Here is a 27438-nt window from a genome sequence, read left to right as displayed (position 1 = left end):
GGCCGGTGCCGCGTTTGAGAGATAATTTTAGGAGAAGTCGGTGACGAAGGACTGCTGCGGTCCAGATGCATCCGCGCAACGCGTGTTGTATTGTTGCGCGGCACGGCGTCACTATTTTTAGCGTAAAAACAGGAGGAGCGAGGGATAAAATGCTCCCTTTAGTCCATTTTTGCGTTATTGCAGCCGCGGTCTGCCATCTGGTTACAAGAAATATAGAGAATCACGCGAGATCTCTCTCATAAATTATCAATTTTTATGCAGAAATTAATTTACTTGCCGATGGAAAGCGATACTCGGCCAAAGGAAAGACAATCAACTTTATTTTTATAAAACCGTGTAATTAAATTCCACGGTCGAATTAGCCGGATTTCAAACTTTCACAGAGACAGTCGTGTCAACTGCGAGATTAAACCGAGCCTTTCCAGCCGCGCTAATTTCCTCGTTACTCTCATGTTACAATTTATCTCTGAAAAAGAAAAAAAAATAAAAATACGCGCCGGATTTTGTGCGACGGTTACATCATAAACGCGAGTGCGTCTATTTTTTACCCGCCGCGGCAATTTTACTTTGAACGTCACGGTCGTCTGCAAGGCACATCGTGCGCGATAACGGGGGACGAAAGTCCATCGGGGTGAAAGTAATTAGACAAAAAAATCGTGCGTCTCGCGCTAGTATAGATTCTCACTTCGCGGTTTCGCTCGCACGCTCGGACATCGTCGCGGATCCTCTTCTCGCTTCTCGGACGAGCGCCAATAAAAATTCGACGATTGTAAACTTTTGCCGCGAGCTGCGCATCGCGTTCCAGTTTTGCCTCTGTATACACGTGTGGTTCCATGTAACGTCGCGTGCACTCGAAACGAGCGCCTTATCCTCAGAGAACATCTTTCGCTATAGGATCCCGCGCGGAGACGCGTTACATCGCAATTAGCTTCGGGACGACTTGCGTATCTCGCGTAAAATTCCCTGCCGATAATAATAATTTAAAGCGTGCATAATACAATTAGTTTGATAAATAAATTAAAAAAATTTACGGAAAGCTTTCAGGGAGACTGTCATGTGACGAGAGAGGGTCTCTTATAGCGATGTAAAATTTTTCGTGATAATTGGTACGCGCGGAAAAGAAGCCGGTGCCTGAAAAGAACGCGCCGAGGTCCCCCGCGTTTAAGAAAAGACGGTGAAAAACTTACGAGAAAATTGTCGGAAAAGCGACGAGTGGGGGATGAGTCGTAAACTGTTAAGTATCAGACGGCGAGTAGAAAACAAAGCTGACGAAAAGAGGAAACGTGAGACCGTGGGACGGAAACGGATGCAGAAGCAATAACTTCCTCGTAGATTTATACGACCGTGTGGTCGTGCCACAATGAGTGCCGTAGATCGCTCTTTCTTTACTCTTTAATATTATCTCGTGCTTTATCACCTACATTCTTTCCGCAAGTTCTTCGACGTACGAGTGCTCAAAGCGAACGGTAATCCATAGAAAGTCGCGTTCGATATTTTCGAAAGGAATTCATACTCTACTTTCTTTACCTAAACCTCTCTGTATTTTTGAACAAAATGCGCAGAGAAAAAAAAATGAAATAAGTATGTCGAGTGTTGGTGGCGCGCGGTATTCGACCCCGTAAGGACTTTGATTTCGTTTCTTAAATCATTGGTGCTCGCTAACATTCATTCACCGTCCCCCGTGTAAATTCCCTTTCCCCTTTTCTTCGCTCGAATACCGCCGCGGGCGAGCGATAATAGCCATAAAAAAGCCTCGGACACGTTTAAACAAGAGGAGGAGGGTATTATATATTCATCTGCGTGCCTCGTCTCCGTGAGGGAATCGATCTGAATCTCGAGGTTCGTGAGTCCGATGATTAAAACGGTATTAAGATACACCTGTGATATCGAGCCCCGCAACAAGATCGGCCGAATTAGGATCCACGGGGCCCTATCTCCACGCCATCGTGCGCATTACGTGTCAGTGAATTTCGTGTAAGCGTCAACATCGAAAAATGCCACTTGAAGATGAAATTGATTTGATTGCCCGTACGCCCCGGGTTAATCTCTCGAATCTCATAATTTGTACGATGAAATTTTAATCGCGCGGCCCAGTCGGAGACGCTCGCCCTTATCTCGATCTAATTATTCGTATCGGATGAAATCTCGAGATCTGTCGGCGGGCGACGGCGATATCACACCGTTTCCATAATTTATGTACGCTCGCGCGAGGGAAAATATGATTAACGATAAGTCACGGGGGATCACGATTGCACCGATACGGCGAATCATTAAGGTATTTTTAATCGACACCACCACGCATGCGAGTGGGTAACGCTATTAACAAGCGAGGAGTGTGACCTCACTCTCTCCCCCTTTAATCGATCGCTTAATGATCGAAGCCGGGCGATCGAACTATCTCGTCGGTAATTAATAGGATCGCCGATGAAAAATGATGGAACCGTTTGCACGCCCCGTTCAAGGGATCCGGCCGTCAATCCGCGCTTTTATCTTCGCGCGCGTTGTATCGGCCTGGATTCGGCCCGATTTCACGCGATTCCTATCCTCTCGCTTAACGATTCAATACCACCGCGGTGTCTGTGGGCTCTACACGAGGCGCGCTGGACTTGTGCACACAAATGGGCCTCGGGCCACACGGCGACAAGTCTCCCGGCGAGAGATCCCGAGGTCCGTTTCGAGGACGACGCGCGATGGATAGGATAATTAGCTTCGGCGGCGGACGTTTACCGGCATTACGCGTCGCATGGCGAGAAGAGGTATTGCGCGGCAATATCGACTATTCAGGGTACAGTGAGTGGCGCACACATATATCTACTCGGAGAACGGCGGTTGCACACGTACGCGCGTCTTCGCGCGCGGGTGGAGGAGAGGCTTTTAATATTCACGTCGCGGCGATCAAGACAAATTGAAATCCAGTCCTCGGGCCGCGCCATTCACGGCTACGCGCCATCGTCGGCCTTTTGTGACGTGATTTAGAGTCTCCCGCATATTATTAGTGCGCCGATAATGGGACGGAGTCCGAGATCGCCGAGGTGAATCTGTAATACGGTTCGTGGCATCCGGACGCCTTTTATTCCGAGCGCTGCGCGACCGCGCGAAGAAAAACGCTTCTTACGTCGCGCGTCAATTCGTTCCGTTCGCACGTGGAATCCCGAGGAATATCATTCGCGGTTTTCAAGCATTCTCAACACCACTAACCGCCGGTGACCCGTCAGGCCCCCGATGTCTCTTCGTCGCGCCTCTCAGGGGACTGTAAAATTCTTGCGTCGACTCGAGCGTTTTTCCCTCGCGAGTTATAAATCGCCGACCTCTCGTCCGCAGCCTGGATAAAGCAATTTCCGCGGTAATGCCGCGGTTTTTCGCCGGAAAAATTATTCCTCATTAAATAGCGCGCGGTTAGAAAAGCACGTACGGTGAAGAGGCAACGATACGCCCGGTAAATCTCCATGATCGTGATCTCCCGGAATATAATGGCCCACTGTATGTAAATTGTATTATTTTTCCAATTATGATTGCAACTGCATTTTTTTTTTTTTTTTATATACATACATATATATATATGTATGATTACGCGAATCGTCTTTTAATTTCGTTCTCATTAAGAATCGAGCCGGCGATAGATAGGTACACGGTTTAATTATCACCTTGTTTTTATCAAAGCGCTGGGAGAACATCCAGCGTGAAGCGTATGCGGTTACGTTGCTTCGGAGAAGCACAGCTATCGGTGAAGGGAAGATTGCAATCGCGAATACCGTTGACTTGAATTTGATAGACATACATCTACTTAATTAACTTAATTAAATTAAATGCCATTAATTAAATTAAATTCTGTTTGCAAAATTACGCGGTAACGACGGCCAACGACTCGAGCAAGGTTAATGACTGCTGTGTGCATTACGCTAAAGGCCATTTCGAAAGAAATTGCATTAATAAAAAAAAATTATCGCGTCAATAATTTTGTCGATAAGTCCCAATTGACGAACGAATAAAAAAATAGTATTACCTGGCTGATAGAGAAGAAAAGGATTCGATCGATGGTGTTGCAAGAAAGTAAGACTTTCCTTTAAATACTTATGCACTCGGCGATTTATGGTATATCATTAGTTGCCCGCTTATCTCATTATCTCGTTTCTTTTTTCTTAATTACCTCCATTATACCATATTATCGTAAAACATGCCGCCCTATCGCAATGCGTGCCCTACCTTTTGTATTATTCAGCATCAAAGAAAAGTGTTATTATCATATCATTAGTTCTCGCGCGACCACTGTAAAATAGTATCGAGTATACGAGATAAAGCGTAAATGCAAGTAATTCAAGGGAAACGAGAACACGGCAAGCAACGATTTCGATCACCCGATCTTTCAGGCATATTTGGAAGTCTATCGTTCCAATCATCGTACGTTTTCGAGGGCATTCTTTTCCCCATTTGTTTTCTGCCGCCGCCGCCGCCGCCTCGAGATGGCTATCGCACAAAGACATCGCTCTTGTCTCTTTCCTCAGCTCACTCTCTTTTTCTGTCTTTCTTTTTTTTTTCTTCTTTTTCTTCCCTCTCCCTCGTCTGCCGGCCGCCCTTATTTCTCGGCGTGTTTCGTTTCCGGGCTCGTACGGCGCCAGGACCGTGAAATCGTGCACACGATCGCAAATAAGTTACTTGGAATTTTTGACCGCAAGGTCCACCGTAATTAGCTGAAGCCTCCCTCGACGAAGGCGCTCCCTCCTCTTCGTGCAGCCCGTGTATGTTTGCGGATCGAGGTCGCGGACATTTAGCCTGCCATTAACTCCGGGTGTATCTGGGATGTTTAACGTGACGCGACATCGGGCAATTTTCTCACCAGACCGCCCCGATATCTTTTCGCGATCGGGATCGCCTCGCCAACCCTCTGTCGCTCGCTTTAATTGACCCCTCGATTGGGATTTCTTCTCTATCTCGAGGGGCCTGCGCGAGTGTCGCCGCGGTATATCTCGTTAGTGCCGCATTATTGGACGACTCTCCAAGTATTAATCTTCCTTATAATTGTTCAATTTATGCCGAGGCGGAACTGCAGGTGCTGCGTGAAGCAGATATAATTTTACAATCCCACTCATCCGGGGTGTATTAATCATTTACACTGTTAGCTTTAATTACGTCACTTATCTTTGTCACACGAAGCTTCGTGATGAGTTCATCCTCTCCGCCTGTATCTTTTTTTTTTTTTTTTTTTTTTTTTTTTTTTCTTTATGATAATTTCTTTTAGCGAAGAAATAAAAAAATTTGAGGGCTAGAATAGTATTTTGTCACAGCGCGTACGATTTTTAACGATTATAAGGTGTTGACCTCCAAGCCTTCGTTCCGACGAGGTCCGTTTAACGTTTCTCTCTGAAAGAAAATGCTGTTGGCTGGCCAGCAGGCGGCGCAGAAGAACCAATAAAAATTAAAAGAAAACATAGTTTGCGAGTGTAAAGGGAGGCCAGGAGTTTTTAATGCGCTCTCGTGTTACAGCACGAGTCGTCGAGCGACAAGCACTATGTTGTCACTTTAGACCTCATACGAATACCTCCGCTGTACTTTATATGATGTCGGTCAGATTAAATTCATTTAACACGACTACGATTTCTTTCTCCGAGCAGCCAGGTTCTGTGATGTAAATATCGTTGCGACATTGAAATTGATAAGATAAATTATTACATTGCGGCTTTTACGTAATCTACACGCGTAATCTACGAAAAGATAACGTCGACAGTAATATCAACCGATTACATAACGTTCCACGTGATCTTTTATTTATGTCGCGCGTCTCGTCAGATTTTTCGAGGCTTTGGATTGCCCGGTCGGCACTCGCTGTTAGCTTTTCGTTGGGCTCGTCGGTTTTTTTTTCCCCTCCTTCATCGTTTCGCAGCAAAATTGCACGCTTCCGATACAGGTATTGGTGCGTGATGAACGACGCTAGGCGACAAACGTTTGTCTTTCTCACATATTTAGCGACGTAGAAAAATGGAAACGGCTGGAGACAGCGGAAAGGGAGAAGGGAAATGCGATAAAATGCGTGAGCCGAGAAAATACGCTGGTTCGTGACCACCGCGCTCGCACGGGACAAAACAATATTGTCGGGCTGTGCACCGCCACGCGCGAGCTCCGACTCTTTAATATTACACCGCGAGCATTGTTTTCAGCACGAATCTTCGGTACCGCGTACGTGCCCTTTTCGCTTCACCGTGCCGGCACACTCGATTCCGGAGAGTCGCCAACAGCTTTCTGTACGACGACGGGATACGCGTCGGTCGAATGCATCGGCCACCGTTGCAGTCGCCGTCGGTTATCGTCACTTCTCGGTCATGCAAACTTGCGCCACGTTTTTTTACAGTACGTTCACAATGATAAGAAACAGCGGCGCTAGATATATATTTTTTTAGAGAATTTATTTGTTGATTTTTTTTACGCTATAATTATTAATTACATGATAATATGATATTAATATAGAAATATAATTTTAATATAACCTTGTGGAAGTCGGAAAGGGAAAGACAATCCATGGGTAGTTCTAAAAAGAGAGAGAGAGAATTAAGGCTGGAGGAGAACGTCAGCGGCGCAACGCGTTAACATTGTTTGAAAGCAAGCGACTTTGATCTCGACCCGGGTGGTGTACATCAGTCGAGTTTTATGCCTACCTAGAATTCGCTCCTCTCGTTGACGACGTAAACATTGGGGTCTTTGGTGGCGCTCGGCGATTTAGTGGGGCTCTCGAGGAGTTCGTCTTTCGCGGCGCCTCCTGTTTTGATCGGACCGATCTGGGGTGTTGGGATCGGAAACAAATGCTCCGCGTGTGAGATCCGTTTTGACGTGCCTAATTCGCGAGTGGCGTGCAATTTGCCGACTTATCTCGAGCACGCCATTAACTCCGGGATTATCGTTACAAATCCCTTACAAGACTTAGTTTTAGCTCGATTTAAAGGCGAGAGATTTGTAAATTTATCTGATTCTACACGATTTTGTGCATTTCGTATAATTTCGGAGATTTTTTTTGTCCTCTTTTTTTTTTTTTTTTTATTTTGTGCCGCAAGGGTTGTCGTCCGGAGCTCGCTCGTCTAACCATTAAGGGAGCCGTGTTCTCACGAAAGGATTCGTGTTATACGTGGCAACGTGATACACGTATACCATGCGCGCGCCTCGCGACGGGAGTGTGCACGGGGCGCCCTTAATGACGGGGTACGAGCTGGGTATAATGCGCGGGGCGGACTTTGGCGCCTCCCTAATCAATTAATCAGGAAATCTCACTTTTATCTACGCCATGTAACCACGTCATTTTCTCCTTCTCACTTTATTAGGGGACCGATTAAGGTTTCTCCCTTTCGTCCGTGAGGGGGAGATCGCCGGCCATCTCGACAAGGGACTTAATTGCGGGCGATATAACATCCCCAGGGGGAAACGTCTCGAACGGAAGTGCCTCGTTCGTAAGACGGCTCCGTTGTATCGCTTTATCGATTTCACGCGGGGCGTATCTATCTGTCGGTGATCTCCTCGTGGTAAACGTTACGCGCAACGTACAACGAAGAGACATCACGTCGCGTTGTAATGAGCAGATTAACACGATTATTCCCTAACGCCCGAATCCGCTGCGAAGCAGATCGTTCGCGTCGTACAACATCCGCGTGAGCGCAACGCTTAAGCATCATTGATAAGTCGTGTCAAAAAGAGACGTCTAATGACTCGCGAAGGAAACGATACATCGGCGTTGTTCGTTATCGTTGAATTAACGACTCGTTCGCATTCGTACGACGTCCGTGAGAGACATGCGGGGAAAAGGATGGACAAACGGGAGCGATGGAAGGGAACCGCGAAACAATAACCCGTTCGAGCAAGTCGACGAGAAGAGAGAAAGAGAGATCAGTTACGAAGGGGAGGTACGAAAGAGAGAAAAGAAAGAGAGAAAGAGCCTCGTGCTCTGCTCCTCGTCCGTTAATGCGTTGCCACGAAGATCTATGGACTGCCCGTAGTTTATATGCTAATCCGTAAAGAGTGTTAAATACTCGATCATTTATCACGCCATCGCTTTGCCTTCTCGTCCTCCCTTTTCCTTCGTTCCTCTCCCCCGCGTTTCTCTTTTCTCTCTTCCGTTCGCATGGGTCCTCTTCCTCCGCGCCCCGCCGCGTGCCCGTTCGTATTGCCAAGTAATTATCAGTTTTCACAATTTCGCGTCTCGGCGAAGAGGTCGGACGTTCAAAATCGATCGCGTCGACGCGACTCGGGCGGCGGGTGGCGTTTCCCGACCCCGAGGGTTACCGACGATTACGAGCGATCGAGCTGATTCGAGGGGACGGTACGCGAGAAGGTTTTCCAGCTCGAGGATTGGCGGCTGTAACGCGAGATTTACGACTTGCGCCGGGATAATCCAATAAGGGAACGAGCGGCCGCGGGTAGGTATAAGTGACGGAAGCCTGCCAAACTCGCCTACGTGATAACGTATCTCAGGATGTACTGTCGCGAACCAAGAGAGTCGATTTTCCGCGTTATCGCTGAACGGTGGTAGGTTAGCCATCGGCCTTTTTCAAGCGCGGTCAAAGACAAGCGTGAGCGAATAATAAATCACGATGAGACCGCGCTATCAAAATACGCTCGTCAAGTCAGCCGATAAATCTCTCGAACGAGATAAAGAGAAATTACTCGCGACATCGCAATTTACCGAAATAGCCTGAGAGGATACGCGCGCGGTCTGCACTTGGACGTGAAAATTGAAATAACTTGGTAAATTTTCTGTCACGCGCGTCAAGCTCTACATTGTCTCGCTGTGGCCAGACATTTTTATCTCGTGCTACCCAAGTACGCGTACTCGCACTTTCATCTTCGCGAGCGACGAGCGTAACGAGCGCGCCGCACGTGCAGATGCAGAACCCCTCCCACCCCAACTTTTCGTACTCGCCTACTTAACCTGCACTTACTTATGCACTCGTTGCGCACTTAAGCGTCTTCTGAGTAAGGCAAGAGCAACGGGACATCTAAAATTAAGCGCACACGCGATCGACAACTACCGAGAATCACTCGAAACCGCTAACAGGCTTCTTTCTTTTGTCTGAAAAGGAGTTCGAGTCTGAAATCTCGTCGTTTTCCCCTCCGTGAAATTAATTACACAAATTTTTTGTTCCCACTGAAACATCTCGACGATCCGCGAGGAGTTCCAGATCTTGATTCTCTATTTAATTTTACCAACAATCAAATTTACATCTAAAATGTTCATTCAATGTGGTTCTCTATTAAATACTTGATTCGTGGAACATCTGCTTTTTTTTCTCTCATTTGCACGGGGGCTCATTAACTCGAGTTCGAGCTTGATTAATTAGGTTTTGGAAGGAGCCCGATGCCCTTCTTCGGTGATCTTGAAGACTAGCTGCACCTGAATTTCGGACCTCTTTTACCGAGGATTGATTTTATAATAACAAAAGAATTTTTCAAAATGTCAATTAACCTTATAAGTTTTTTCTAAAAGAAAAAAATGACAAATTTCTGCCTTGTAAAAGAAAAGAACGAGATATTTTCTTTTTTTTTTTTTTTACAGTCGCTTCTGGTAATAACCAAATTATGTTTCTTAATACTCTTGCGTTAAAAATCTTGGAACGTGTCAATCACGCGTACGTGTCGGAGATGGGAAACGCGGGCATTCTCGCTTAATTCAAATGCATATAATTATTTTTGATATGCCAACTATTGACATTCCTCGCGTATATCCTGACGTTTGAAGCGACAAAAATTGTCTGACAACGTTACTCCAATTATGGTATCGTGGCACTACCAGGAACCGGTCGCACTTTTTGAAAAGTCCCCGCACCATGCCACAGCGCGATTCAATGCCGCTATCCCAGGCGAGTATTTATTCGCGTCTTCGCCGATCATTCCTTCGTGACACGAAATGCCGTACAATTGCACACGATCGCGCAGAAGAGAATATAAACGGACGTCTCACGTATCCGTCGATCGTGTTGGTTATAAACGATCTTTCTCGTAGCACGCATACCGATACACGGGATAGCTACACCGACAGACAAACGAAGATCTGTTATTGCACTCGGCGGCGGGTTGGATAATCGCGCTCTGCAGGCGAAGTTCGATTCCCAGAATCGAAATATTCCTTGCATGCAATATTCAAAATAACCCACGGGGATCCGCGAGAACCATTCGTTTCGCCGCGTGAAGTTCGTGGAAACTTTGAACGGAGAGCGACGCCGCGGCATTTCGCTATCGTATTTGCCACAATTGGAATGTTATTAGCCTCTTGGATGTGACACACGCTGTGGGAAGTAGTTTGATTACGATTGCGGCAATTCGATCTGTCGTTGTTCGTATAAAAAATTATTTATACTTATAAATGTTTCTCTAGTCGCTCAGATTGTCCGGATTTACTAGACTTTTAAGTTTAATTGCATATGATAAAACAGTTATAACGTCAACGTTGCTATCGTTATTAGAAAAAAAAAAAAAAAACAATATCGGGACGATGGTGGTAGCTTACTGCGCGCCCCTTTTTCATACAAACGCGCGATAGGAAGAAGCCGAAATAGAATCCACCGTCCAGGGGAGCAGTTCGTAAATGAGCAAAGGAGGAAGAGGCACCCGCGGCCGGGCGGGGTGACGGAAGGAGAGGGTTAGGCGAAAAGAACTCGGGGCCGGTCAGATAATCGCGGGCGTTAAACTTTTATAGGCCTGATTTTCATTTATATGTTAAACGCGTCATAACTCGGGAGTTAGAGAGAAGGTGGTGGACGCGCGTGTGTTGCGTGCGTGTAAGTTTTGTTCCCGGCGGTGCGCTTGGTCTCAGGTGGCTGGTGCAGGGGCCTCGCGACCGGCCCGAAGAGCGGGGGAGAGTTTTATTTCTAACAAATGAGCGGCAGGCACGACGTTATAATATAAAAAGATCAGGACATATACCCTCGGTTTGCCCCGGCGAGTAGAAAGAGAAGGAGAGGCCGTGGCTCGTCTTGACTAATCGTTTTTTTATGACTGGTAAAATATCACCACGAACACGCACACCTGTACGTAGGTTTGCTTCGGAGATGCTCCCGCTGACGGACAACTAGCGCGAAGAACGCGTAGCATTGCGTTTAAGAGCTCTCTATCGTTTTTGGAATTTTCTTTTTTTTTTTTCTCTCTCTTTCTTTTTTACCTGTATTTTGACTGGGTTTTGTTATACCATTGTTACCGAAGTCTTAAGATCCGTGAGAGGTAAAAATCTTTCCATACCTCCGCTGTGACCGACCATTCTGCTTCCGTTTAAGTATTGATTTTCCAGAAGTCCTGGAAGTTTGAAACAAATGCCTATGCTGTTATTCGGGTATCATTTCTTCTACAAGTGTACATATGCGTACCGCTGTACTTTATTTTTCATTTTTATCGCTCGTCTCCTCTTTTTTATTTGTCGGAGCTGGAGAAAAGAGTGACCCTGGCCGACGCCTTTTCAGACTGTCTAACAATGTCACATCTTCTATGTTAAATCCTTTTGAAGCGGTGACCGAGCGAACCGAGGTGGTTCCCTCGTCTCCCGCAAAAGCGCGTGACAAATGAAGCAGTTGGAATACATTACGCGTTTATTTAAAAAAAAATGTATACCAATAAGGGGAGAAAAAAAAAACCGGTAATATAAATGGGAAGGTGTACGGCGAGAGAAAGTGGAAGCCGCGAGTGAATGGTCACCTGAATTCAAATCGCGAGCACCAAACTTCTTTTTCTTTAGAATTTAGTAGAAAACTAATGCGCGTTACATGCGAAGCACCAGGACGAGATAATAAATTAATTCAACAACTCGTTGGGAAGGTATTATTAATTTTGTCTCGAAAACCGTACGAGTTATTACTTTAAATATTTCACTAGTCCGTCCAGAATTTTGAACCTATTCCGCTTGAAAGTAAAACGCCGTAAAAGTTGTACACTTTTACTCGTAACAGAGATGGAAAAATTTCTCGATCCACGTCGTACTTTCCCAACACTTTTGGTTCTCCTTTAGAAGAGCCCGTCTCGTACTCGCGTTTAAGATATGTAAAATATACTGTATATCCCATGGTGTCTCGTAAAAGCACGCGATAAAAATCGAACGATCCATTAAATGCTCTTCGTTCCGGTAATCGTTTAATCAACGTCGCGGGGACCGTAATCGGGCTCGTAATAACGCTCCTCATCTCTACTATAAAATCGATATAAAATCGCATAAAAGACCCATCGTCAGCCTTTTAATTCCTACGGATACAGCCTACCAAAGATCCGGGAAACGTAATATATTTTTCAAGACAACCTTCCGTTCCCCGAGCGACTGAGAAACGTGACAACTACAATTCTTACGATGCAGTATATTTTACGAATATGATCGAGGGAAGGCATCGAGAGACCACATAATACGCGACGTATTAAATTTATTAATAAAAACGTTTCCGATTATACACGTGTAGCGATGCTTCTTAGAATCGTAAAAGATCGTTTATCGGACTTCCCAGCGAAACGGATTTATTTTTACGCGTCGAAAGCTACGTTTTGATGCCGTTTTTTAGTTTTTCTGTATATATTTATTTGCATTTCAATTGCAACTGTCTTAAACAAATAACCGTGCGATAACGTAGAATCTCATTGAGAGGTGACACACGAGCCGACGACTTTTGACTGCGTCCCGGAGACATTAACGCGAGTAGAAGAAAGAACGCGAAGCCGCGGAAGTGATCTGATCACCACGCCGGTAAAAAAAAAAAAAAAAAAGAGAGAGAGAGAGAGAACAGAAATTTTAATCGACGTTAGCGCGCTGAAAAGCTGCCGGGCATCGTCGGGACCGCAACCGACATCCGCCGGCACCGAAGAAAGAAAGGAAAAAGAGAGGAGGCGCGAGAGCGGAGAGAAAGAAAGCGGTAGTGGGAGTTGTCTCTGCCGGACCAGGGCAGAAGCGAGAGAAGGGAACGGTGGAAAGAGAAGAAGGAGAGAAACGGAGAACGAGCGAGGTGTCCGAACAAATAGAAACGTTCTCCGCGGCTCGAGACTGCCCTGTGAGGTCGCCGGCTACATAGCGCTGTCGTGTAAACACGCGCTAACTGCCTCCTCTCGCCGACGCCGGCCGTCGTCTCCATCTCGGGGCCACCTCCGTCGCGCGTTCCACGTTCCTACCTATCGCGCGCCGGCGACCACCGGCACCGTGTCATCGCCGCCGATCTCGGTCCATTGCGCCTTCATCTGGACCCGGTCGACGTAACCCGGAAACGGCTCACTTTGGCGATTCGCGAGGACCGTCGACGCCCGTGAGCGCGCTCTCTCTCTCTCTCTCCACCCGCGGCGCAAATCGTCTTATCTCCCATCGTTATCTCGAGCGATGCAACGTTTACCGGCGCGCGAGCCGTTCCTCGTGCGAAACTCCGGGCGGGCGATCGCTATCGACGCCTCGCGCTAATCGCGAACAGTAATGAACGAGGTACTTTACTCTTTCCGTATTTTAAACATCTTTATCTATAGAGGCATCTTAGCACCTCCCAAGTATCCACTAATGTTAACGATACCGGTGCCTTATAGCTTTTCAATCGTTGTTACGAAGTACCGGGGAAACTTTTCATCTTTCCGACAGCAGTGATTACGTGACGATTCCTTTCCTCCCTCTCTCTTTCCTCCATTTCTTTCTCCTTTTAACGAAGGAGGTCGAATTGTTCCATCTTCCTTCCTACTTAGCAAACATATGCCTCGATAAATTCACATCGGACATAGCGCCTCTTGCGGCTTCGTTCTTCGTGAGAAACAAAGATGGCCGTTGATACGGTCGTACGCGAGAAACGGCGCGTTTTGTGTACCCGGTCGATTAGCGTTTCGGTGCGAGTTGTTTCGCTTCCTCGTTAATAAGAGAGCTTGTAGCTTTGCGTTTCCCTTCCACCGCCGTTCGCGCTTTCTTACCCTCACCTCCGTCTCTCTCTCGTCTTTACCACGAGCCGCGAGTGTAACCTCTCCTCGTCGTCCGAGCTCGAATAACTTGGCGGACCCCGTGGACAATGCCGCCGCTGTTTCCGCGTGGGAGTATACTCTCGTTCCTGGATGGTTTTCCGCGAGAGATTCTTCGACGATCGCAGGCATCGATCATCGGCGACGTGATGTCGCGACGCTGGCGCGCGAGCTGGTGAGTATCGCTTCGTGAAAGTTAATTGGCTCTTCGCGCGCGGCATTAATCTCATTAAACGGCCCATCGGGACGTACAATATGAAATCAAACGCGAGCCGGGGCCCCCGAGATCTCGATCCCTCGGGCGAGAGGCATTAATACCCGTTACGATCCCTCTCACGGCCGCGACGCGGCCGAGAGAGACGACGCGACGCGCGGATCCGATCGTGTTCTTCGCCGCAACCGCTGTCCGCTTTCGGAGCCATCCGTCCCTTCATTATTTACGTCTTGATTTATTATAATCGAAGCGCGCTCACGTAGCTCCGTTTGATCCACACCGAGGCAAGACTCCCGTTTCTCTTTTTCTCGCCCTCGGTCCGCCGCTTCTCCAAACCCCTCTCTCCTTCGTCTCTCTTTCTCTCGTTCTCTCGTTATCTCGTTCTCTCGTTCTCTCTTTCCGTCGCTCGGCGCGAAGCGGGAGAGGAGAGTGGACCGCGCGAACAAACGTATGCCACTTAGAAGCTGTATTTTACGCCATACGTCGCCCAGGTTAATCGATCCTTTTGCACCGCGTAATTTTATCTCTCGTTCGCGTCTCGGGGACAGGCGAAAAGGACCCGTGGAATTTCTTGACTCGTATTAACCCCCTGTCACGCAATGACGTAGCCGTCGAAAACGTCACGCTGCCACCCTCGACGACGCGGCCTGCGGATCGGAATTCGAACGGTGAAGAATTTTTTACGGCACACGCAATTTCTCCAACGCTATCGTCCGTTAGCCAAACTCGTGTATTCGTACTCTATCGCCTCTCGTTAACGATTCCGCTTCGAAAAGACGGCAGACTACGCTACTGTATCGAATCAAATCGTCGTCATTATATCTAGGGGATTTTTTTATGACCGCCACACCTCCGGACATGTAGACAGAAGGATTCATCGCGACGACAGATAGCCAATAATCGAGGTGTGGCTTCGAAACGAAAGGATACCCATCGCGGCGTACCGACCTCTTTTCGCGGTATCTCGCAATCAAATTGAACCGGCTACTGAATTAAATTGGAGAGTGCGAGCCCCCGGAGCGTAAATCTTCAGTTCATAGCGTCTCGTTACGATCTCCTGTTACGTCGGCGTGCAGGTGTGAGAAAAAACGGGCACCAGGAGCAACGACATCGCGAGAGATATTAGCTGCCGGCGATACGTCATTCGACGAATCGCCCGGACGCGATAATAAAACGAGAGCAGGGCGATAAGATGACTAACGCGTTGGTTAACGCGAATTTATATTAGCCGCGGCTCGTGGTTTATTATCTAAATTAAATTAGCGCGCGCTAACGCGCCACGCGGATTTTTTTCGCGAGACGCGGCAAAAAGATACGCCTCACCAGCCGACTCCTTAAAAAACACGCCACTTTGACGGGTCCTGATCGATAGAGCCCACGCATCTGTTAAACCGTTTGCACTCGCACTTTCGTGGATCGGACAATTTGTCGTCGTGTAAACGTAACTTTGTGCCGAGGCCGATCACCGTAGTCGCCACAGTCAGCCCGTGAAATTGTGCGCCCGATGTTTCGCCAATCGGTTTTCTCTCCCGTCGACATTTACGAGCGAATTAACTGCGAAGTAAAGAAGGGGTGCGACGGGCGCGAGGCGCGCTGCGGCATTTCCGGTTCCCGTCTCGCTGCTCGTCCCGGAGAACCAAAGACGAGTAACGATATTTACTTTTAACTGGAAATTTATTTAATTGCAAATATTGCTAATACGCGTCTGTTGGTCTTAACATACTCGGGGAGAGGAGAAACGAATGCAACTCTTTCGTGTATTTATATTTCGATTGCACTAGTAATAATTTATTTAGCTTTATAATAATTTATGTGAAATAAAAAAATAGAGAATATAATTTTTAATGGACAACGTCCATGTCGAATCGTCAAATGCACCGCGATCGAACGTTTTGCGATCGATTTCTACGTCCACGGGGATTCGCGTGACCGCGACATAGATTATTCGATTTTATGTATTTTCTGAATTGGCAACCGCGACGGAAGGGATCAATGCGAAAAGGGTTACAGAGTAAACCAGAGGCCCTTTCGGAACATTTAAAGGGTTTATGGGCCACGGATGGATGCGTTGGCCGCCCACAGAGGGCTTTTCGAGCGGTCGCCGTCTCGAGGATGGAAAGACGTAGGCGGAGAGACGAAAACGATCGTGAGCAAAAGAGGATAGAGAGGAAGGAGACGAAGGATGGGTGGTGGAAGGGAGAAGTCAAAGTCAGTTGTCGGAGATTATTAGGCGGCCGACATAAAACGTGCTTAGGTGCGATTTAATATTTCCAGCTACGAGCATAAAATCCGACTCTATCGAGCCTTCGCGCTCGGAAGAGAAAGAGAGAGAACGAAACGAAGGGAGAAAAGGGGAAAGAGAACGGGAGGACGTAAAGGGACCACGGAGTATTTCGTTTCTTACATTTCTTTGTTGACGCCGACATCATGGAGAGTCCACTGCCTTCTTCTTTCGTATAAACTCTTGTTTCGTTACAACGAGTCTTGATTATTCTTAGAGATTTTATTATTTTTTACAATTTTATTTCGCTCCGGTGCTCGCGTAGAAGTAGACTCCATCATAGAGCTCCGTTTACCAGCTTTTAATAAGTCGATTGCGCTTTATGGTGGAAATACTGCATGGTAGGATGGATGCCTGGTCGATGACCTCGTTCGGGTCGGATGGTAATAATTTGTCGTGCACATATATGTGCGGGAATACGATATTTTCTCGGAAACATAATTCTGACATATCTAATTTGACGAAATAGGCGAAAAACAAACGGGGAGAGAAAGAGAGAGAGAGAGAGAGCTGTGACATAGTAAGGACGAATCGTTCAAAAAAAAAAAAAAAAAAAAAAAACTTGAATGATTTCTCTCGGAAGCTCATTTCGAGGCTAGATCCGCTCAAAGAAACGCAAGTGGATACGAACGGAACCTCATTCGGATTAGAGCTGTCCAAGGACAACGGATGAGTCTTTCTCTTGCCGCGAAACGATATCGGTGGGATAAAGCAGATTGATTTCGCCCTTATAATGGGAATTCGCGGGAGTGGATTCCCCCGTCCACGTTATTTCGAGAGACCGGCTCCGGATAGAGTGTCAATCGGTTTTCGTCCCGTATTTTCTCGTTTCCCGCAAGGCTAACGCCTTCATTTTTACTCCGCTTATCTTGTTTTTATTCGACTATCATTTACCGATACAACTACCGCGCTTGTAGCTAAAATCAATATCTTTCATTGAGTCTACTTTATTTTCTCGGAACCCACAGCACTTTCCGGAGGTTGCAATTATCCTCTCCTTCCCTCTCTCTCTCTCTCTCTCTTTATCTCTCTTGATTGTTCCATTACATATAAATGCGGCGTAAAGCAAACGAAAGCAAAAAAAAAGTGGATGAAAGGCACTTCTTCCAGTCTGTAAGATATAACGCCTCGCGTTTCTTTTTTATACTTCAGACGAATGATTATCTCAAGTGTTCTTTATTAAAATTTATTTTTTATTAAAGATACAATTTTTTTTTCTTTTTTTTTTCTTTTTACGCACTTAATTTTCCAACTTCTGTTAAACGTCCTAAAGGGTTTCTTTTCCGAAGATAATGTTCGCCGACGTGTTACCTCGCAATTTCGATGCGTGAGACGATTCGAGAATCGCCGTGATAACAGGCTCGCGCGGGTGGAGTTCACTGGGCGTAGCGAGAGATGGAAGGCCGGGCCTCTCGTTGCTCTGGACGTTACGGAAATTTTATAGGAGCGTAACGCACCAGCGGCATTGTACGCGCCGCTCGACATAATAATGATTATAATTGCCTTAGGCTATCTTTAATGTCCTGGAAGCGGGTAATGGTAGCGACTATTATGGCCGCTCGTATAACCCAGCGGCTGATCTTGATATCCCCGTTCAGAATTGGCCATTTCCAGCCCAGATATCTTTCCTTCGGCTTATCACCGGCGAATCGAGTCCCTCTTTGATTTTTTATTCTCATCGGCGGGCGTTTGGCGACATTGAAGCTACCCAACGTCCCGAGTTACGAGCAAACTTATATACTTTTATATTGATAATTAACTTTCTTTTGATCCGCGTACGCGTATATGCACCCGAAACGCTTTACGTCCGAAAAAGACTTCTGCAAAAATAACGCCGTCCGTTGTCGTAATTGCATCACACCGCATTCGCACTTTAACGATCGCACTTGAATGCTTCGAGGAGAGCAAACACGGCCATCGGGGGAAACGAGCGATAAAAGTTTTATCTCGCTTCGCACGTTCGTCGTTTCGCAAACCTACCGCGAAATTTGCGCGGTCGGACGGGAATTAACATGTCGGGAAATTATTTAATGATAATTTAGCTGGTTAAAAATAAGTTATTTCTCTCGTTTTTTTATATTTTTTATTATTACTTAATTACAATTTCTTTGCACTTTTAATACAAAAATCTCAAATCGATACTTTAGCATTGCCATTAGCATGACAAGAGTGCTGGCTATCCTCGCACGTTCTTTTTTCTTTTCTTTTTCCTTCATGACCGTCCCTACCGCTATTATCCGGTATCTCGATCTCGGGGCTCGAAAGGAAAAGTCGGGAGCGCATTGCATAAGGCTGCGCCCGCTTCCGTTTCGCTCGAGACGCACCCTTAAAAAGGGTTTACGGCCGGAAGTTGATCCCTTGCGCTCGCGGGGGCGGATGCGACGCGACGGCGTATCGCCCGCGCGAGGTTTTTCAAAGTACACGGACCCACGGGCAATTACGTAATTAAGATAATAAGTCGGCGAGATCCCGTCGACGGCTGCTCGACGTTCTTTTCTCTTTCTCCTTCTCTCCTTGGAACGAGGCTCGGTTGCCGTATGGAAATTGTACTTAATCATTATCGGTCTCAGGGGAGCGTGAGGATGTATTTTTCAAAATTATCACGATATTGAATAGATTTTTATTTTATTTTTTTTTTCTCGACAAAAATTTCTGTTAGGAATTGTCTTAATTTTTATTTATAACTACATTTACATCACGAGAACAGAGTTACCTCGGTTCTTTATTCTCTGACCGGAAGAAAGCGGAGACTATCTCGATCTCTGACGCGGCGGAAAAAGTCGCGCATCGATAATTGTTGCTCGTAAAGCTAGCGACGTGTGCCCGCGCGAAGTGCCCGTGAGAGAACTCTCCACATTCGTCTCTATCGCGCTTCGCGTCCCGGGGCTCGTAAAATTCATCGCGCGACGGAGCCAAGGGGCCAGAACGGAGGAGAAGTTGGAAATCGGCATCGGCGATCTTCACACGTTCGCGTAGCGCGCAATTCGCGACACGTTCGCGATGTCCCGCTTCCTCCCGACCGTATTAATATTTAACGAAATGCTCTTGCGCTTAAAGACAAATTTGCGAATAAATCATCATTCGTTACAGCGAGCGCGCGAGCGCGAGCGGCCAGAATAAAATCGCGGAACGTCTCGGCTGACTTACGTAATGAGCAGATTGACAGGCTTGACAAGGAGGCGATTGAACTTTTCGATGATTAAAATTTTCAAGGAATTGCCCCGCTCATTGAACGCGATCATTACCGGACATTCTTGCGGAACGCCGTGCCGTGTGTGCATACACTTCGGTCGCTATAATCACGGCATCTCCCGAGTCCGTTAACGTTACTAAGCACGCGTACATCGATCATCGGCAAAGTTGGCTCTCTTCCCCGTGGCTGCTGAGCCCGGGACGAAAGTCGTCCGATCAACCGGCGGGTCGTATCAGGAATTATTATTCACCGGCCGTCAGTGGATGAGAGAAGGAGAGGGCGGGGCCGCGGCGCATGCATCATCGAGAGCAAATTCCGTTGCCCCGTCTTTATTTTACCACGGTAGTAAGGTGCGCACAAGGGCAGCACGTAGGATACGCGCGAGAGAGAAAAGAGTCCCTGCCTCTCCTCCCCTGAACTTCACGTGGCCGCCGTCAGTCCGCTTAACTGTAGATCAATCAATATACCTCGCTTGAACCCTCAGCCTCTATGCCCCCGTGTCCCCTTCTTCCCCCCGTAGCCTTTTACTTCGTCCTCTCCCTCCGGCTGCCCCTAACGAGCTCATCGCTCGTGTAGCCAAAGAAAAAACACGAGAAAGTAGTACAAAATGGCCCTTGAGAAATGCTGTCCGTCCATCCGTTCGTTTCTTCATTCCTTCGTTGCCTGCGATATACTCGTTGCCTCGTCTCATCAAGGGTGGCGGAAGATCGGGCCCGTGCGAGGGCGAAGGGGTTGTCGCGAAAATTAAACGACGAGCAGCACGAATAAACGCTTCTCTTTCTCTCTCTCTCTCTCCCTCTTTCGTTGATTAACTTCGATTAACGATCTGCTGCACGTGGTAGCGATCACCCGGGCACCTGCCACAGCGCGCTCGGAAACCGCCCCGTTCTATACAGCTGGTAATGCGCTCGTTGTGCGTGCGTACCGCACGTATTTCGTTTTGTCGCTATACATCTCGTGCGCGCAGCATTTTTTCTCGTGACAGGCGTCGACATTTACGTCTTCACATGGGGCGTTGCGGTTTGACGTATTATTTTACGTTTCCACGTCGGATCGCGAGACGACGTGGTACTCTCGGTAATTACGTCGCTGCCGATAAAATGCTCCGGACACTCGGCTCGGATCGTAAAATCAATTAGCTTTAGCCTCATTCAAGGAAAAAAAAAAAACAACTCGATTTGGACGCGAGATTAAACTGAAACGTAAGGGTTAATTAAACGTACGTATCGACCGATGTTCACAGTTTCGTAATTTTTTTTTAATTATTACTTTCACAAACCACGAGCGCAGCCTAGGTGGAAAACTAGTCGGGACAGACTGTGCTCGCGAGCCAGCGTATTAATTATTATTCGCCCTTAGGGAGAGAGATAGTGTTGCGAAACACCGCGCGATTAGTTGAATGAAATTTATCGTCGCGGCGAGCATGCGGAGTCGGCTGAGCTGGCGAAGAACGTAGAGTCGGAAGAGGAAAAGGAACGGAGCCCGCGGACCCGAGTCGCTTGTCCGAGCGTATACGTTTAAGGGATGTAGAAAGCGCGGATGGAGAAAAAGAGGATACGCCGAGAGACATCAGGGAGAAGGAGAAAGCGAGGGTGTACGGAGCTCATATTATAAAAGCAATTAGGAGGTTTCAGATTAGATATAGCACATCGTACATAACAAATATGATAATACGGGGCCCGCCAGCCCCGAAGGGGGTTTGGCTTTCGTACGGTCGGCGAGGGTTTCGGGTTATGAGGTAGGTTAAACGGAATCATTAATAATCGGAACTAACTAATCTGCCTGTCGCTATGAGCACACTTGTTTCACTCCTGTTTTTATTACCACGCCGCGAGGTAACGTTTTATTCTCCCGATCGAGAGAAAGAGAGAGCGAAGAAGGTGCTGCGACCGGGAGGGGGAGGGAGGAGGGTGAAGGAAGAAGACGAAGGCATTTGCCGTAATTATAAACGCGCGCGACACAAAAGTACTGATTGCCGGTTAATTACATCGAATTGTACTAGTCGCACGACTGACAAAACGGATCTTATCGCGTATGTTCTTCAATTATGAATAATTCGATAATGCTATACCGGCGTGGAATGGAAGATGTGTTCGTTATTCGAGATATTCCATCGTTACATGTGTAATTTCCTGTAAATGTTTGCACGGAAAGAGACGCACGCTCCGTTAAGCGTTAACGCGTTAGTGGCGAGGCACCGACATTCCGTACACCAAACCGTATATTGTTTACTTTGCGTATTACGACGGCGAGATTTATTTGTTTCTTTTCTTTCTGTTTTAGCTGTACGAGTTGGACGACTCCGTTGAACGGAAGATATTCCTCGACGACCTCTTCAGTTTCATGCAGAATAGAGGTGAGTTTATCAACAGAATAATAATTACCCCGATGTGCTCGATGGGGCGATCTAACGTGACGAACAATACACGATGTCTGAAAAGTGACGAAATAACGAAACATATTATTAGAAAATTATCACCGTTTATAAGATGACTTTGCGGTCGATCAAATTTATTTTTTCCTTTTTTTCTTTCAAAAATTTCTCTCCACACCATCCTTCAATAACTTGCCAATTTTGCAGAGACAAGAATATACTTTGAACATTTTACAAATTTAGAAACGGTCTCAATCGTACACATTTATACATCTACAATTTATATTTAACTCGCTCGCAATCCATCATGCGTTTGTCACGATAAACGTTCTCATTTTGTATCTTAACAAAAAAAAAAAAAAAAAAATCCGAGACAGTCTTAGCTCGATTAAAGGAGGTTTAAAAGAAACAGACACGGGGGTCTTTTATAAGAACGCGCATCTCGCAAATTTATTTGAATCCCGCCGTTTGAATTTGTCGACTGTTGGAGAAAGAGATACGAACATGGCGTGACCGCCACCGCGACGACCCGCATCTCGTTTCCTGCACACGTGGATTTTCGTAGCCGGTACGTCCGACCGAGCGTCGTAAACGTCCACGTGGTTAAAAGGTTCGATAACACGTTGCATCTGCTCGGCACCGCGAGCACCGAAATTAGAATCAACGAACGAAGCGGAACAACGTCCGTGAAATCGCGCGTTTTCTCACACGCCGTTTCCGCGCGAGATAAGCGCTTCACGCACCTTTTTTTTTTTTTTTTTTTTTTTCACACGTTTTTTTCACGATGGACGAGAGCGATACCAGGATACCCGTGATTTTTACGTTGCCGCCGCCGGTTTTCCTCGCACGTTTTTAGCGGCTGTTCTACGTGGGCGCACGACGCCGGTGAGATCTTTTCAACGGCCACAGAAAAGAGATTGATCCGCGGCGAATCGCGGCCGGAGACGTCAGTGAACCGGAAACGTCGGACTCTAATTATAAACATGGCGACTCGTCCATCAATCAAGCCCGCCAGTGATGCGTCAGTGCTTCTGTTCTTTTCCCTCTTTTTCTACCTCTCTTTCTGCCCCCGTCGCTTCGCTACGAAGTCCGTGGCGCAACTTTGAGTCTGAGACGGTGCTATTATTATGCCTACCTCCCTAGCGATAATTAGAGTAGATTGGATCAACATATCCGTCCGTCTCTTTCCAGTCGGTCGGTCCCCTCCGTCGAACGTCAGTATTTCATGAACGGTAATTTGGTATGATAGAGAGCTGCCGAGGTGCTAAATGATCGTTCGGAAAGTGATAACGTCTGACATTGACAAGTTCTTACGTAACGCTTGAAAACTGATCGTCTTCAGTCCGCTTTGTTAGATTCGTAAGAAATATTGATAGGATTTCGATAAAAAAATAAAATAAAAATGTATTACGAGGTGACAAGATGAGAGGCGATAAGGGACGAAACGGAAGTGAGAACATTCCTGTGCGCGGGGATGATGCATCACGATGATGCGCGACCGTGAGCAACGGATAGCGTCGTTTATTTCGCGGGTTATTATACTTCATGAATGGTAATAACGAGTCGACAGCCATAAATCCTCGAGGAGATCAATGCCGATTGATCTTTCGATTCGCTCGTAACGCGGTTCGATTAAAATCGCGCGCAGAAAAAAAAAATAATAAAAAAGAAGAGGGGCGCAAAGGGGAGCGAAAGAGGTATCGAGCTCGACGCGTATCTCGATGTCTCGCGGGTAAAAGCTCCGGACCACGAACGTGGGCCGGGGGAGATCCGGCTGGGTCCCGGGACCGACCGAGCCCTCCCGCGGGCTGCGTTATTGTGCCGACGCGCGGCTGCCCCACGCACGCAATAATTCAACACTAACGTAACGCATAACACCTCACTACGTCCGTAGATATAAAAGACCATTCATCATATTCGGCTATATTAGTCCAGCCACCACCAATTTGTGTTTGCTATCATCGCGCCTCGGCATAGACTCTCGGCTTTTTAGATATACAAACGCGCGGACAAATTAGTCGATTATTGCTCCTGACCGCGACCGTTTTTCTTGCGAGAACTCTGCGCGTTCATAAAAAAAGATATATATAAAAAAAGAAAAGCATTTTTCGTCATTTATTAAGAGGCTATTTCGAGGAAGCTTTATCGGAAATAAAGAATCAGTTATAAAATTACGTATACGATGTGCAGTGACCATTACGTGAAAGCTTATTATTCCATATGCAATACGAGTGCCACGTTTTGGCCAACTGTTCGAGATGCTTATTTAGATGAAGAAATCATTCGGCGGCTCAACGAAGACAAATGGGTTCTTTCACAATTTGAACGCTCGCGAAGTGTCGTCGCCTAGTTTAAAAAGGTTCATAAATAAGTCGATACATCATGGCTTTTCAGCGGGACAAATGCGCTATTCCACTTCGGTGTATCGCCTCTACGCGACTTAATGTACAGATAACCACTCCCGTAATGGGATCATTTACCGATAACGCCGCACCGGAATAATAAACCCCGCGGCTTTGCGAGAGTTTGTCAGGTTTACGAGAATAATTTGGCCCGCACTTTAATTGATAGGACAATTATTCCCTTCGTTTGCACGTGTGTGACAAAAATGAAATACGGGGAATAAAGGGGAGCATGGTAAAAAGGGGGAGTATAAAGCTAATGCCGCGCGGAATTTTATATCGGCTTCGTATTTATTTTATCCTTTGTGCAACACACACGCGGGAACTTCTTTTCGGGGAACTTATCTTTTAATGCCCTTTAAATCCGACGCGGTAATAGATATTACCGGAGTCGTTTCGCAACAAAGTGTCCCACCCGTTTCGAACCCGCCGCGACGAGGTATTCGTATATCAAAAGCGCCGACGAGCCACGCGGAACGCACAAATTCGCGCAAGCGGAACATAACTTAGTTCGATATTGCCGCCGAATAGCGACGGGAACCGGTTCAGGAAAGAACTATATAAACCCATGAACGGTCCAGAAAAGTTTCTTGGCGGGACAGCATGGATTATTCGATCAATCTCACAACGCTGTACGAGATAAATAAACGATAAGAGTAACGGCATACAAATTGCGATTTAAATGGGTTAATTAATTACATTAGTTTGTTACAAGTTTGTATTGTATTTTATTAAGAGAAGTAGAAGGTTCCATTTTTCTCTGCACGTCTTAAAAGATTTTAAAACGCCAGTTGATATCAAAATCCGTTAAGTTTTTTCTTTCGACCTCCCTTTTTTTTTCCGCTCTTGTATCTAGCGTGCGCGAAAATTGAACTTGACGCGAAGAATATTCTTTATTTATCGCACATATTGCTAACTCCGCTCGAAAGTCCGACCGTTATAAATCCCAACCCATTTAATATGCAAATCTCGACACCTCCGACAGCCCGGGGTCTGCGCATTTGCCTCCCCTTTTTTTTCCCCACCGCGAACGAGTTTCAATCGCTGATGTAATTCATACTCGTGGCAGATGACTGCGCGAGTGGTGCCATTCTCCTTCGTCGAGCACGTTATTATCTTTGCCTCCCTCTCTGTCGCGTCTTCTCGAACTTCGCATATTATATCCATGTATATTTGCACTGTCGCAAAATATGTACCAGGATAAACGAATGTAAGAAGATTCTACAAATCAAAAGTTATATCGTCTTTTTCAAATTAGATATTCAGAAAAATTAATTCGCTAACGCCGTGTGTAATTCAACGTACGAGCAACGATGACGTGAATAATTTTCTTAAAATCGAAACGTGCCTTTGACATTATAATAAAGGAGAAGTCCTGCATTTCACGACTTAGACGAAGAAAGGAATAAATAGAATAAAAAAAAAAAAAAAAAAAAGAAAGCGAACGCTAAAGTGACAAGCGGGGGAGCGATCATCTCCCCCGTTTTTTTCATTTCGTCGGCGCTTGCGAAGAATGTTCGATCGAAAGGATGCTGCGTTCGAAGTTGAATCGATCCGCGCAGCTTGCAAGCACGTCGTCGGGGTTGCTAAGAGCGCGTTGTAAATGCAGAGCGGAGCTGTGTCGCGTTACGGTCGGCTCGAGAAAAATGCCTTTTTACTCGCGCCGCGGGTAACGCATTAACGCGGAGAACACGTGTTCGGCACGAACACTTTTCGTTACACACTTGTGAACACGCACCGCGTACGTGACGTCTGCATACACAAGATATTACATAGGTTTTCATAGGTGCGCTCTCGTCCTCCGGCTTTTTTTTTTCTTTTTTTTTTTCTCTCCTCTCTTTCCCTTCTTCCTCGTGAAACGCGGCGGTGTACGTCTCGCGCGCGTCTCGTCGTCGACGTCTTTAAACTTTTTGGCTAAACGCCGTCCGCGTTTCGTGCGGGCCATAGATTAAGAAGGGAACGAACGAGGGGAAATCGGCGAGGATAAGTAGGAACCACCATGAAATTGAGCAGTTGGATGCACGAGCGAAATCCACGCTCGGTAGCTTAACAGTTATCGTGCCGCGCAGCCGTTACTTTTAGTACCTTTTAGTACCTCTCCGTTCATTTCCCATGCGCCTCGTTCACGCGGATTCGCGCATACTTTGTGCATGCACGTCTTACATGCGAATAAGCATATCTCTCTCTCTTTCGGTTGCGCGCGCGTACCGGGCAACAGAAAATATTTTCTATTGTGCAGCTAAAGGAGACGACGGTGATTCGTCGGGCAAGCTGGCGGACGAACGCACGATTCGCCCGTCCCCCTTTTCCCTCCCATTTTCTTATTATTCGATATTTTGTGCCGGGAGCACGTTCGTATGCCGTTACTCGATAACTGCACGCCGTCACGGCATATTGCAACTAGTTTTGAATGTTTGACTTCGCCTTGCAACAGCGAAAGCCAGCAGCGTTCCTCGCGAAAATAGTTTCTCCTCTTCTTTGCGCGCGCGGGCTTCCCCCGCGTCTGCGGTACCGTGGCGCTTGGCACCGCACGGCCTTGGCTATTCTAAATGCAAATTAGATAACGAACGACGCTATTGGAAATTTGCAAATCTATCCGCCGCTCGTATCTGCCCCCTCGTCGAACGCGACGCGACGCGCACGATTTGTTCGCGAGGTGACGATTCGTTTCTACTCGCCCAGATACCGCGCACTTATTGAACCCATATAATTCTTCTGGGCTTGAATTACACGCGTTTATAGGTTTTTAATTCCACCCAAGACTCCGCAGTCTGGCTTTAAAAATATTTTCACGGGAAAAGCGCTTACCGTTGGCTGGTTGACGCTGTAGAAAGTCAAAGACTTTACGCGGCGCAACGAAAGGACGTGGGGAGGGAAAAACGTTATCGCTAAGCAACAGATTTCAAGGAACTCGCCGCATTATTCCCGACGGGCCTTTATTATATAATAAATATCGAAATTCATACGTGTTATTACAACCTTTACCGAGAATCGATCTTCAGCCGGTCCAAAGGGACGCCTATAAAATCGTCGGAGCAAGGCGAGAGGCGC

General features: G+C 46.7%; 1 protein-coding gene across 2 annotated transcripts in view; it reads left to right on the top strand.

The window, feature by feature from the left end:
* Retn (retained) overlaps nucleotides 1–27438 on the top strand; it is an 86742-nt gene that overhangs the window by 41924 nt on the left and 17380 nt on the right. For both annotated transcript variants that reach the window (XM_070675141.1, XM_070675142.1), the window contains exon 4: nucleotides 21895–21967. In XM_070675141.1, coding sequence (XP_070531242.1) covers nucleotides 21895–21967 — 73 coding nt within the window. The remainder of the gene's footprint in view (nucleotides 1–21894; nucleotides 21968–27438) is intronic.

This window comes from Cardiocondyla obscurior, linkage group LG03, assembly GCF_019399895.1.
Source record: "Cardiocondyla obscurior isolate alpha-2009 linkage group LG03, Cobs3.1, whole genome shotgun sequence".
NCBI classification, from domain to species: Eukaryota; Metazoa; Arthropoda; class Insecta; order Hymenoptera; family Formicidae; genus Cardiocondyla; species Cardiocondyla obscurior.
Note: the sequence above shows the minus strand (reverse complement) of the source record. Positions and strands in the feature narration are given on the sequence as shown.